Source organism: Pristiophorus japonicus, chromosome 17, assembly GCF_044704955.1.
Source record: "Pristiophorus japonicus isolate sPriJap1 chromosome 17, sPriJap1.hap1, whole genome shotgun sequence".
Classification (NCBI taxonomy): domain Eukaryota; kingdom Metazoa; phylum Chordata; class Chondrichthyes; family Pristiophoridae; genus Pristiophorus; species Pristiophorus japonicus.
The window spans coordinates 38,694,764-38,707,268 of NC_091993.1; the positions used below are offsets into that span (position 1 = coordinate 38,694,764).

The window sequence follows — 12,505 nt, forward strand, 5'->3', positions numbered from 1 at the left end:
TCCTCTTCTCACCCCCCCGTCCTCTTCTCACCCCCCCGTCCTCTTCTCACCCCCCGGGTCCTCTTCTCACCCCCCCGTCCTCTTCTCACCCCCCCGTCCTCTTCTCACCCCCCCGTCCTCTTCTCACCCCCCGTCCTCTTCTCACCCCCCGTCCTCTTCTCACCCCCCCGTCCTCTTCTCACCCCCCCGTCCTCTTCTCACCCCCCCGTCCTCTTCTCACCCCCCCGTCCTCTTCTCACCCCCCCGTCCTCTTCTCACCCCCCCGTCCTCTTCTCACCCCCCCGTCCTCTTCTCACCCCCCCGTCCTCTTCTCACCCCCCGTCCTCTTCTCACCCCCCCGTCCTCTTCTCACCCCCCCGTCCTCTTCTCACCCCCCCGTCCTCTTCTCACCCCCCCCGTCCTCTCTCCCCCCCGTCCTCTTCTCACCCCCCCGTCCTCTTCTCACCCCCCCGTCCTCTTCTCACCCCCCCGTCCTCTTCTCACCCCCCCGTCCTCTTCTCACCCCCCCGTCCTCTTCTCACCCCCCGTCCTCTCTACCCCCCCGTCCTCTTCTCACCCCCCCGTCCTCTTCTCACCCCCCGTCCTTCTCTCACCCCCCGTCCTCTTCTCACCCCCCGTCCCTCTTCTCACCCCCCCGTCCTCTTCTCACCCCCCCGTCCTCTTCTCACCCCCCCGTCCTCTTCTCACCCCCCCATCCTCTTCTCACCCCCCCATCCTCTTCTCACCCCCCCATCCTCTTCTCACCCCCCCATCCTCTTCTCACCCCCCATCCTCTTCTCACCCCCCACTCCTCTTCTCACCCCCCCATCCTCTTCTCACCCCCCCATCCTTCTCTCCCCCCATCCTCTTCTCACCCCCCCATCCTCTTCTCACCCCCCCATCCTCTTCTCACCCCCCCATCCTCTTCTCACCCCCCCATCCTCTTCTCACCCCCCCATCCTCTTCTCACCCCCCATCCTCTTCTCACCCCCCCATCCTCTTCTCACCCCCCCATCCTCTTCTCACCCCCCCATCCTCTTCTCACCCCCCCATCCTCTTCTCACCCCCCCATCCTCTTCTCACCCCCCCATCCTCTTCTCACCCCCCATCCTCTTCTCACCCCCCATCCTCTTCTCACCCCCCCATCCTCTTCTCACCCCCCCATCCTCTTCTCACCCCCCATCCTCTTCTCTACCCCCCCATCCTCTTCTCTACCCCCCCATCCTCTTCTCTACCCCCCCATCCTCTTCTCTACCCCCCCATCCTCTTCTCTACCCCCCCATCCTCTTCTCTACCCCCCCATCCTCTTCTCTACCCCCCCATCCTCTTCTCTACCCCCCCATCCTCTTCTCTACCCCCCCATCCTCTTCTCTTCCCCCCCCTTCCTCTCTTCCCCCCCCCCCCTTCACCCCGGTGCTGCAGTCGGTGAGTAGAAATAATTTTTCATTTATTGAGTGATTTTTATAAAATTTTTTTGGATTGATTTATTCATTTACTTATTGATTTATTTATCATTTATTATTGATTATGTCTCTTTATTTGTAAAAGTGAAGTGTTTAATGTTTGTAAACCTCTCCCCCCCCCCCCCCCCACCTGCCCCCATCTCTCGTTCCCTACGCCTGATTTCTAATTGTCAGCAAGGTTTTTCTGAGCGTATAAAAATCTACACTTACTCCATTCTAAGTTAGTTTGGAGTAAGTTTTTACTGCCTAAACTTGCAAAACAGGCGTAAGTGGCTGGACACGCTCCCTTTTGAAAAAAAAAATCTGTTCTAAAATGAAATTGTTCTAACTGACTAGAACTGGAGCAAACTAAATGCCGAGAATTGCAATTTCTAAGATACTCCATTCTAAACTAGATGCTTCAAAAAAATAGGAGCAACTTAGGCCGAAACTTGACCCCATTATGTACATGGGTGAGATTCTTTTGAACAATTATTTCGTTGTTAATAGAATTAAAAAAAATTTTTTGTTGATATTTCTGCTTTACTGTGCAGAAGTTCTGGAGCCACTATATTGTTGTGTAGATTCATGCTAATTCTTTGCTGCGTTAGTGATGTCCATGAATGCTAGTTCACTCGCGATACCAGGGCAGGTTTTCAGAGTTCTAACCTGCGACGAGATAATGCACCTGTGATTTTTATTTACACGTTGGCAGCAAGCATGGATTCGAAAAATCTGCCCAATGGTGACATCACATTATCTCTGTTTTAAAAAGTTTGTTTGATTTAGCTATATACAACACATTGTAAAACAAAAAACTAATTTTTACCAGGACTACCATTAGAAACTGCACTAGTCTGTGATCAGATCATTTTATCCTCATGCCCAACCAAGCAGAAGATAGCAATGCAGTATCTTAAGGGCACATTTACACCAATAAAAGAAAGGCTGGCATTTATATAGCTCCTTTCATGTCACAAAGCACTTTACAGCCAATGAAGTACTTTTTGAAGTGTAATCACTTTTGTATGTAATGTAGGACTCACAGTGGCCAATTTGCACACAGAAAGCTCCCACAAACAGCAATGTGATAATGACCAGATAATCTGTTTTAATGATGTTGGTTGAGGGATAAATATTGGCCAGGACACCGGGAAGAACTCCCTACTCGTTCTCGAATAGTGCCAAGCAATCTTTTGTGCTCAAGTGAGAGGGCAGGCGGGGCCTTGCTTTAATGTCTCATGCGAAAGATAGTGCGTCCGACAGGGAAACACTGATTCTATAAAGCACTTCCTCAGTACTGCACTGCAGCTCAGATTTTGCGCTCAAGTTTTATATTGCTGCAGTTATATTGTTAACGCAGCTAAACCTGGAGTCGGGGCCTGACCTGACACAGGAGTGAAGTGGAGTGAGATTGTCTAGAGGAGTCTCGGTCCACTCCAGAGTCAAGTTCGTTGTGAAGTAGAAACCATGTCACACTGGCAGACCTTTTAGTATAAAGGTACCCTTGCATGCTATTAGAAAACTGACTAACCCTTCAGCTGCAGTAACCCCATATTACCAGTTGGTTCATCGTACCAGTTAACTGCCTTGATTTGTAGTATTATTTAAAAAAAAAACTTAAGCTGTGATACAGCCGATTAGAGCAACAGCACATGCAGAACTTCATTGCAGCATTGAGATCAAAGTTGCTGCCATTTTCCATGGGAGGTGCTGAGCGCGTTCCTACAAGGGAGAGAGAAAAATTGAAAAGAGACCCATCCCTGAGCTGTATCTGAGCACGTCCTAGCAGCCAGTTCAAAATAGTATTGGCACACACCGGGGGACGTTGTTGGCCAATCACCCCTTAAGCTACAGTTGGTGTGTAGCTGTTGGGTCTAACAGAGTTAGCAAAATATATAGGGATTTCTCATTTAAAAAAAAATATGCATTGCAATAATTTATTGTGAATCATACCGTGCCAAGTATTTTAGTTCAATAATAGCTGGATTTTATTTTGTGAAGGGGTCTGCAGTTTTTAAAATATGTTTTGCATCATTGTGATTCTTATTTTAATCTAATAGTTGATGTCATGCATTTCTCACAGCTTTTGGGGTTTGGACCACAGCTGTAAAGTTTAGCCCCTAACCTAGCCTGTTGTAAGACCACTGCTGAGTTATTCCCCATGGGGAACTGGTATAAATGTGTCCTGAGGTCAATTAGAGGATAATTATTCTTGGAAGTTTCTCTGAATTTGCAGCTGCTTCCCCCTCCCTCTCAATATCTCAACAAACTCTTAACTTATCTTCAGGTCACAGAAAAACAGTAGGAAATTATATATTTTTTCCTCTTTTATATGCTTTTCTGTAAGGTGGTTCAGTTGTGATTCGTTGCCGTTTATTCAAGATATAATACCTGGAGACTGATGGACACTCTCAAAAGATCCAAATAAATAGTCTTGGCCACAAGCGTTGTTAATTAATGCAACTGATTCGTAACAATTGCTGATACCCTGTGGAAAGAATATACCAGCAGTTTAAATTGCTCATCTGTAGTATAAAATGCATTGAAAATACTAAGTGTGTGTTTTTCCTGCATTTACTCTTTGCAGTTACGGTACATGGACAGCCGAGAAGATGAGCAGATCCGAGGAATCACAATGAAATCCAGTTCCATATCGTTGCACTTCAGTACAAGTAAGTAATCTCAAAGACTTGCACACCATTGAATCGTACAGCGCAGGAGACCATTTGGCCCATTGTGCCTGACCTTGCTCTTTGCTCAAGTAATTCAAAACACTTCTCATAGCCCTGTATCTTCCTCTGCTTCAAATATTTATCCATGTTTTCTTAATGAGATGCAATGGTCTCTGCCTCAAACAATCCCTGTTCCTTCCATGATCCAAAAATCTTCTGGTAAAAAGACAACATTAAAAGCTCTTTATCTGAATGCACGCAGCATTCGTAACAAGATAGATGAGTTGACGGCACAAGTAGAAGTAAATGGGTATGATCTGATAGCCATTACAGAGATGTGATTGCAAGGTGACCAAGGCTGGGAACTGAATATTCAGGGGTATTTGACATTTCGCAAGGATAGGCAGAAAGGAAAAGGAGGTGGGGTAGGTCTGTTAATAAAGGATGAGATCAGTGCAGTAATGAGAAATGATATTGGCGCAGACGACCAAGATGTAGAATCTGTTTGGGTGGCGATAAGAAATAATAAGAGAAAGAAGTCACTGATGGGAGTTGTCTATAGGTCTCCTAACTGTGGCTACACTGTAGGACAGAGTATAAATTAAGAAATAATGGAGGCTTGTAAGAAAGTTACGGCAAAAATCATGGGCGATTTTAATCTTCTTATTGATTGGATAAATCAAATTGGCAAAGGTAGCCTTGAGGAAGAGTTCATAGAGTGTATTCGGGATGGTTTCTTAGAACAATACGTTGTGGAACCAATCACGGAGCAGGCTATTTTAGATCTGGTAATGTGTAATGAGACTGGAATAAGTAAGAATCTCATAGTAAAAGATCATTTTGGGAAGAATGATCATAGCATGATAGAATTTCAAATTCAGCTTTGAGGATGAGAAAGCTAGATCTCAAACTAGTGTCTTGAACTTAAATAAAGGCAATTTCAAAGGTATGAAGGCAGAGTTGGCTAAAGTTGACTGGGAAAATAGATTAAAGGGTAAGACGGTAGATAAGCAGTAGCAAACATTTAAGGAGATATTTCATCTCTCAGCAAAGATATATTCCAGTGAGAAAGAAAGACTAAGAGAAGGATGAACCATCTGTGGCTAACTAAGGAAGTAAAGGATGGTATCAAATTGAAAACAAAGGCATACAATGTTGCGAAGAATAGTGGAAGGCCAGAGGATTGGGAAATTTTTAGAAACCAGCAAAGGACGACTAAAAAAAATAATAGAAAGTAGATTGAGAGTAAATTAGCAAGAAATATAAAAACAGACAATAAGAGCTTGTACAGGTATATACAAAGGAAGAGAGTCGTAAATATTGGTCCCTTAGAGGATGAGACTGGGGAATTAATAATGGGAACAGAGAAATGGCAGAGACTTGGAACAAATATTTTGTATTGGTTTTCACGGTAGAAGACACTAAAAGCATCCCAGTAATTGATAATCAAGGGGCTATTGGGAGGGGGGATCTTAAAACAATCACTATCACTAGAGAAAAGGTACTAGGCAAACTAATGGGACTATAGGTAGACAAGTTCCCTGGACCTGATGGCCTGCATCCTAGGGTCTTAAAAGAAGTGGCCGCAGGAAACTATAGAACAGCTAGCCAAACATCTGTCATTGGGAAAATGGTGGAGTCCATTATTAAGGAAGTAATAGCAGGACATGTAGAAAATCATAATACAGTCAAGAAGAGTCAGCATGGTTTTATGGAAGGGAAATCACGTTTGGCAAATTTGCTGGAGTTCTTTGAGAATGGAACGAGCAGGGTGGATAAAGGGGAACCAGTAGATGTCGTGTATTTGGATTTCCAGAAGGCATTTAGGTGCCACATAAAAGGTTACTGCACAAGATAAGAACTCATGGGGTTGTGGGTAATATATTAGCATGGATAGAGGATTGACTAACTAACAGAAAATAGAGAATCCGGATTAATGGGTCATTTTCAGGTTGCCAAACTGTAACTAGTGGGGTGGAAACCGGGATCATTGCTGGGGCCTCAACTATTTACAATCTGTATTAATTACTTGGATGAAGGGACCGAGTGCAATATAGCCAAATTTGCTGATGATACAAAGGGCTTAATTTTCCCCAAAGTTATGCCCGTTTTTTTTGGGCCCAAGTACGGCAAAAGAAAATCCTCCAAGTTTCCCCGTTTGAATTCTTCATCTTGGCGCCGCCTAGCCTGTCGTTTAGTTTTGGGGGTGGAGCCCAAGATCTGTGGCAAAAAGATCAGGTTGCCACGGTAACCCGGGACACAATCTGGGCTGAGGCTGGAAAGTGAACCATACAGCCAGCTCACACAACCTGCACAAGCACATTACAGCAACTTACCACGCACATTAAACATTGCAGCAACTTACCTCCATTAAATGATTAAAGTGTAATGACAAAAGTCTATCCCCCCCCCCCCTCCCGGCCCCGATGCCGGTCCCGTCCCCGCTCCTATCCCAGACCGAATGGCCGCCCCCATTCCCGGTCCCCGCTCCTATCCCTGACTGAAGGGCCTCCCGGTCCTGATCCCCACACTTATCACTGGTCGAATGGCCTCCCAATGCCGATCCCCATAACTATCCCTGGCCTCATGGCCTCACCCCTCCCCGTTCCCGCACCTATCCCTGGCCAAATGGCCTCCCGGTCCCGGTCCCCGCACCTAACTTTACCCGAAAGGCTTCCCCCCCCTCTCTCCCATTCTCTCTCACCTCTCTGCTGCTGCTGTCCGGGCATCTGCTGCGCTGATTTATTTACCTGCGTCGATTTTCTTAACTGACCAGAAGGTTTTTCCACAGCGGCCACATACGCTGTCCTAAGAAAAATTGGAGTAAATCGGAGCTGGCCAAACTTGCTTAACTTGCCAGAATTGGCGTGGGTGGCAGGTTATGCCCCCATGACACAAAAAACAAACCTAAAAAAAAATCTTAATTAACTGAGTTACGCTGGCGCACATTGATTGGGGAAACTTGTATTTTTTAACCGAGGCCGAAAAAACCCAGCCGCACCAAAAAAAACGGCGCAAATCACTGGGGAAAATTGAGCCCAAGGATAGATGGGAAAGCAAGTTGTGAGGAGGATGCAAAGAATCTGCAAAGGGATATAGACAGGCTAAGTGAGCGGGCAAAAATTTGGCAGATGGAGTATAATATGGAATAATGTGAGGTTGTCCACTTGGCTAGGAAAAATAAAAAAGTAAATTATTATTTAAATGGGGAGAGATTACAAAATGGTGCAGTACAGAGGGAGCTGGAGGTCCTTGTACATGAAACACAAAAAGTTAGCATGCGGGTACAGCAAGTAATTAGGAAGCCAATGAAATATTGGTCTTTATTACACATTGGGATGGAGTATAAAAGTAGGGAAGTCCTGCTACAACTGTACAGGGCGTTGGTGAGACCACACCTGGAATACTGTGTACAGTTTTGATCTCCGTATTTATGGAAGGTATGTACTTGCATTGGAGTTAGTTCAGAGAAGGTTCACTCGGTTGATTCCTGAGATGAAGGAGTTGTCTTATAAAGAAAGGTTGAGCAGGTTGGACCTATACTCATTGGAGTTTAGAAGAATGAGAGGTGCTCTTATTAAAACATATAAGATTCTGAGGAGACATGACAGGGTAAATGCAGAGAAGATGTTTCCCTTCATGGGGAAATCTCAAACTAGGGGGCATAGTTTCAGAATAAGGGGTCGCCCATTAAAAACAGAAATGAGGAATTTCTTCTCAGGGTTGTAAATCTTTGGAATTCTCTACCCCAGAGAGCTGTGGAGGCTAGGTCATTGAATATATTTAAGGTGGAGATAGACAGATTTTTGAATGATAAGGGAGTCAAGGGTTATGGGGAACGGGCAGAGAAGTGGAGTTGCGGCCAAGGTAAAATCAGCCAAGATCATAATGAATGGTGGAGCAGGTTCAAGGGGCCAAATGGCCTACTCCTGCTCCTATTTCTTATGTTATGTTCTTCTGCAGAAATAAATTTCTGCTAATCTCTCTCAATTTTCAATTGCTGAATCCTCGTCACTGACTCCCAAACCAGATGAAAGAGTTTTTCCCTATTATTCTATCAAAACTCTTCATAATTTAAAAAAAAAACCTGTATTAAATCTCTCCTTAATCTTCTCTGCTCCAGTTGAAATAGTGCCATCATCTAAAGTCTTTCCTCATAACTATAAACCTCGACTTCTTTTTATTTTAGATTAAGCCTTGAGGGCTGTGAATGCTGAGTTGCTGAGTATATTTAAGGCTGAGATAGATAGATTTTTGGAATCAAAGGATATGGGGATCGGGCGGGAAAGTGGAGTTGAGGTTCAAGATCAGCCATGATCTCATTGAATGGCAGAGCAGGCTCGAGGGGCCGAATGGCCTATTCCTGTTCCTAATTATTCTGTTCTTATGGGGTATTATCCTGGGAAAACTTGCTAAAAATAAAATCTTCAGGTGTGTTCACCTATTCACCCACAAGTATGATAACCTGAGGTGGTTGAGACTGATGAAGAACTCCTCTGAAAACAGTTTGATTTGCTGAGAACAATTGATTGCAAAAGTGGTTCTGCTCATGTAATGGATGGTTGGAATCCAGACTTAAGCTTAAAAATCACAAATTTGTGGAAGCTTAGATTACTGGACAATCGTACCCTGGATTGGATTAGTAAAAATGGCCATCAATGTTGATATTTGTTCACATTTTGATAACATGATGTTGCTGGTTTCACAGATAATCAAGAATACCTCATCAATATGATAGATTCTCCTGGCCATGTGGATTTTTCCTCTGAAGTGTCTACTGCCGTGCGCGTGTGTGACGGCGCTGTTGTAGTGGTTGATGTTGTTGAAGGTGTTTGCCCTCAGGTAAACTAAAGGAACATGTAAACCTTAACCATTGGCAGCTTGGAACATAGAGTAGAATATGTATATATTCAAACATTTTTGAGTACATGAAGCCTTAGTATTTAAAAGGGTTTGAAAAGTTACATTCACTAACCAAAATTGATTCGAAAAGAAAAAAATGTTTTAGAATTTACTTGATGCCTCCAGTATCTCTTTCATTCTCATTGACTTTTTCTCAGTCCATAATTCATGTCCTTAAAAGCATGACATCCTTTCAGAAAGTTATGAGGCCCTAAAATTTATGGGCCCAAGTTTCCACATGATTCGCGCCTGATTTTTAGGAGCAACTGATGGAGAACGGACTATTTTAGAAATCGCAATTCTCCACATTTTTTTTTCTGCAGTTCGAGTCAGGTAGAACAGTTCTAGTTTAGAACAGATTTTTTTCTTCAAAAGGGGGCGTGTCCGGCCACTGACGCCTGATTTGAAAGTTTCCACAGTGAAAATGTTCTCCAAACTAAAGTAGAATGGAGCCAGTGAAGATTTTTGTAGAACTGAAAAAACCTGTTCTACACATTAAAAAATCAGGCGCAGGTTACAAATTAGGCGTCCAGAACGAGGTGGGGGGGGGGGGGGGGAAGGGAACTCATTAAATTCGACAATAAATCCTTATTTATACTTCTACAAATATTATACAAATAAATCCAACCTGAATAAACATTTATATGCCAAGAAAAGATTAAATAAACCATCTTCCTACCTGTGTGAAAGTGCTTCAGCCAGGGAGAATTCTGCAGCCGTTCGTGCCGCTGAGCGGGAGGGAGGGGGAGAGAGGGAGGGAGGGGGGAAGGAGGGAGGGAGGGAGGGGGGAAGGAGGGAGGGAGGGAGGGGGAACGAGGGAGGGAGGGGGGGGAACGAGGGAGGGAGGGGGGGAACGAGGGAGGGAGGGGGGGAACGAGGGAGGGGGGGGGAAGGAGGGAGGGAGGGGGGGGAAGGAGGGAGGGAGGGGGGGAAGGAGGGAGGGAGGGGGGGAAGGAGGGAGGGAGGGGGGGAAGGAGGGAGGGAGGGGGGGAAGGAGGGAGGGAGGGGGGGAAGGAGGGAGGGAGGGGGGGAAGGAGAAGGGGGGGGAAAAGAGGGAGGGAGGGGGGGAAGGAGGGAGGGAGGGGGGGAAGGAGGGAGGAAGGGGGGGAAGGAGGGAGGAAGGGGGGGAAGTAGGGGGGGATGGGGGGAAGGAAGGTGGGAGGGGGGAAGGGGGGAAGGAAGGAGGGAGGGAGGGGGGGAGAAGGGGGGAAGGAGGGAGAGAGGGGGGGAGAGAGAGGAGGGAGCGAGGGAGGGAAGCGAGGGAGCGAGGGGGGGGGGGGGTCGGGTCGGGGAACAGGAGCGCGGGTCGGGTCAGTCGGTGGGGGGGGAGCGGGTCTCGGGCCGGGTCGGGGGGGGGACGGGTGTCGGGTCGGGGCGGCGGGGGGAGCGGGTGTCTGGTCGGGTTGGGGGGGGGGGCAGCGGGTCTCGGGTCGGGGGGGGGGGAGAGCGGGTCTCGGGTCGGGTCGGGGGGGGGGAAGCGGGTGTCGGGTCTCGGGTCGGGGGTGGGGGGGAGCAGGTCTCGGGTCGGGGGAGCAGGTCTCGGAGCGGGTGTCGGGTGTCTGGTCGGGGGGTGGGGGAAGCGGGTGTCTGGTCGGCGGGGTGGGGGGGGGAAGCGCGTGTCTGGTCGGGGGGGGGAGCGGGTGTCTGGTCGGGACGGGGGGTGCGCGCGGGTGTCTGGTCGGGGGGCGGGGGGGAGCGGGTCTCGGGTCGGGGCGGGGGAAGCGGGGGTCGGGGCGGGGGGGGAGCGGATGTCGGGTCGGGGGGGGGGGAGAGCGGGTGTCGGGTCGGGGGGGGGGGGAGCAGGAGCTGGCCGTGGGAGGAGCCTCATTTACGCAGCCCCAGTGAGGCCATTGGGCCAGGGCTAGGGGCTGCGTGCTTCGGGCCCCTCCCACACAGAGGTCCCGGCACTGTTTTCAGCGCCGGGACCTGGCTCCGCACCCCCCACAGCTCGTGCTGGCTGCGCCGAGGGCCACAGGACCTGTAAGTAGGTGGAGAATACCGAGGATTTTTTTAGGCGCGAAAAACGGGCGCCCAGCTCGGAGGGGCGCCCGTTTTTTTTCTTGTGGAAACTTGGGCCCAATGTGATGACTTAAAATTTCAGATTTCAGTCAACTCATGAGAGAAGGGGATACGTTTGATGGAAGAAATGTGGCTCGGTCCTTTTATCCAATACAGTAGTGTGAAAGTATATTTGCCCGAATGAGTTCTTAATTTTCATTGGCAGAATTAACCCAACATTTTTTTTTCGAGATAGAGTTGCAAGAATACATCACCATGATTTTAATACTGAAGTAGCAACAATTTAATTTTCTGTACTGTGAATGTTGCATTAATTCTTTCCAAATAGAAATTTGGCGAACTGTTGCTGTTTCATTTTCAGACACAGGCAGTGTTACGCCAGACCTGGTTGGAAAACATTCGCCCAGTTTTAGTCATTAACAAAATAGACCGACTGATAATTGAGCTAAAGCTGACTCCACTTGAAGCTTATATTCACTTACAGAAGATTCTAGAGCAGGTAAGAAAAAGCTGATGATGATCTGCTGAAAATGTATTTTTCCACCATTTGTATTTCCATTACTAGCAATGATTCCCTTTGTTGTTACATCCTCTTTATAGTTTTCTATATACTCTTACTGTACTGGGATGCAAATAAGTAATTTGTTGTGTACTTTAAAGAAAATTTCAAAAGAATTGGCCCCCAAAATATGCTTAGAATAAGATATTTGCTGTGATTAAAGTTGAAGGTAAAAGCTCTTGGCTTTTGAGAAAATTTTACTTATTATATCAATGAAGCCTTTTCATTATTTTAGTGATACCCGAAAAGACTTCAGGCCTCCCTGTGTATTCCTATTGCCCATAATAATTTAAAATATCTTGCAACTTAAGGCACGGTTGAGAGCACTCAAGGGTGGAGGGGAATTTGAGGACCAAGGGCACAGGCTTGAGGAACTGTAGTATTGAGGCATGTGAAAGAGGTCTTGGGTTTGGGAGCACTAGAGTGTGGAGGCATTGGGTTTCGGAGCTCGGGCCTGGGGTTACTTGGGGAATACAGGGGCTTTTTGTCTTGAGGCATTGAAAGGGGTCAGGAATAGAGATCACGGTGGGGGCGGGGGAGGAATCTCTGAGCACTTGGGGACAGTGTGTCAGTGGTGGGGACATGAGCACTGTGAGGAGTGGGGATTCGGAGCACTGAAGCGGTCATGGAGCTAGGAGCACTTCTGGGGATGGGGAGGGGTAACAGGATCTGTGGGGGTCAAATCAAGGTTTCAGGCCCAGGTCTGGCATAAGAGCATTGACCAGGTTCTAGCAGTAAAGAACAATGCAAAGTCTGAAATGGCCAGGCTTGGGACCAGTCCAGGTTCCAGCCTGGAGTATAACAAACATAACAACATGCAGTAGACCCAAAGTGGGACCTAGGCCGGGCAGAGTGGGAGCCTTGCCCCTGGTCTTGCTACTCAGAGATGGGAGGAAACACAATGTGTGAGGAGGACACAAAAAACCTGC

General features: G+C 47.2%; 1 protein-coding gene across 3 annotated transcripts in view; it reads left to right on the top strand.

Annotated features, from left to right (window-relative positions):
• The window catches only part of efl1 (elongation factor like GTPase 1), a 372,345-nt gene that overhangs the window by 25,312 nt on the left and 334,528 nt on the right, over positions 1–12,505 (top strand). For all 3 annotated transcript variants that reach the window (XM_070858673.1, XM_070858675.1, XM_070858674.1), the window contains exons 4-6: positions 4,012–4,096; positions 8,805–8,938; positions 11,379–11,516. In XM_070858673.1, coding sequence (XP_070714774.1) covers positions 4,012–4,096; positions 8,805–8,938; positions 11,379–11,516 — 357 coding nt within the window. The remainder of the gene's footprint in view (positions 1–4,011; positions 4,097–8,804; positions 8,939–11,378; positions 11,517–12,505) is intronic.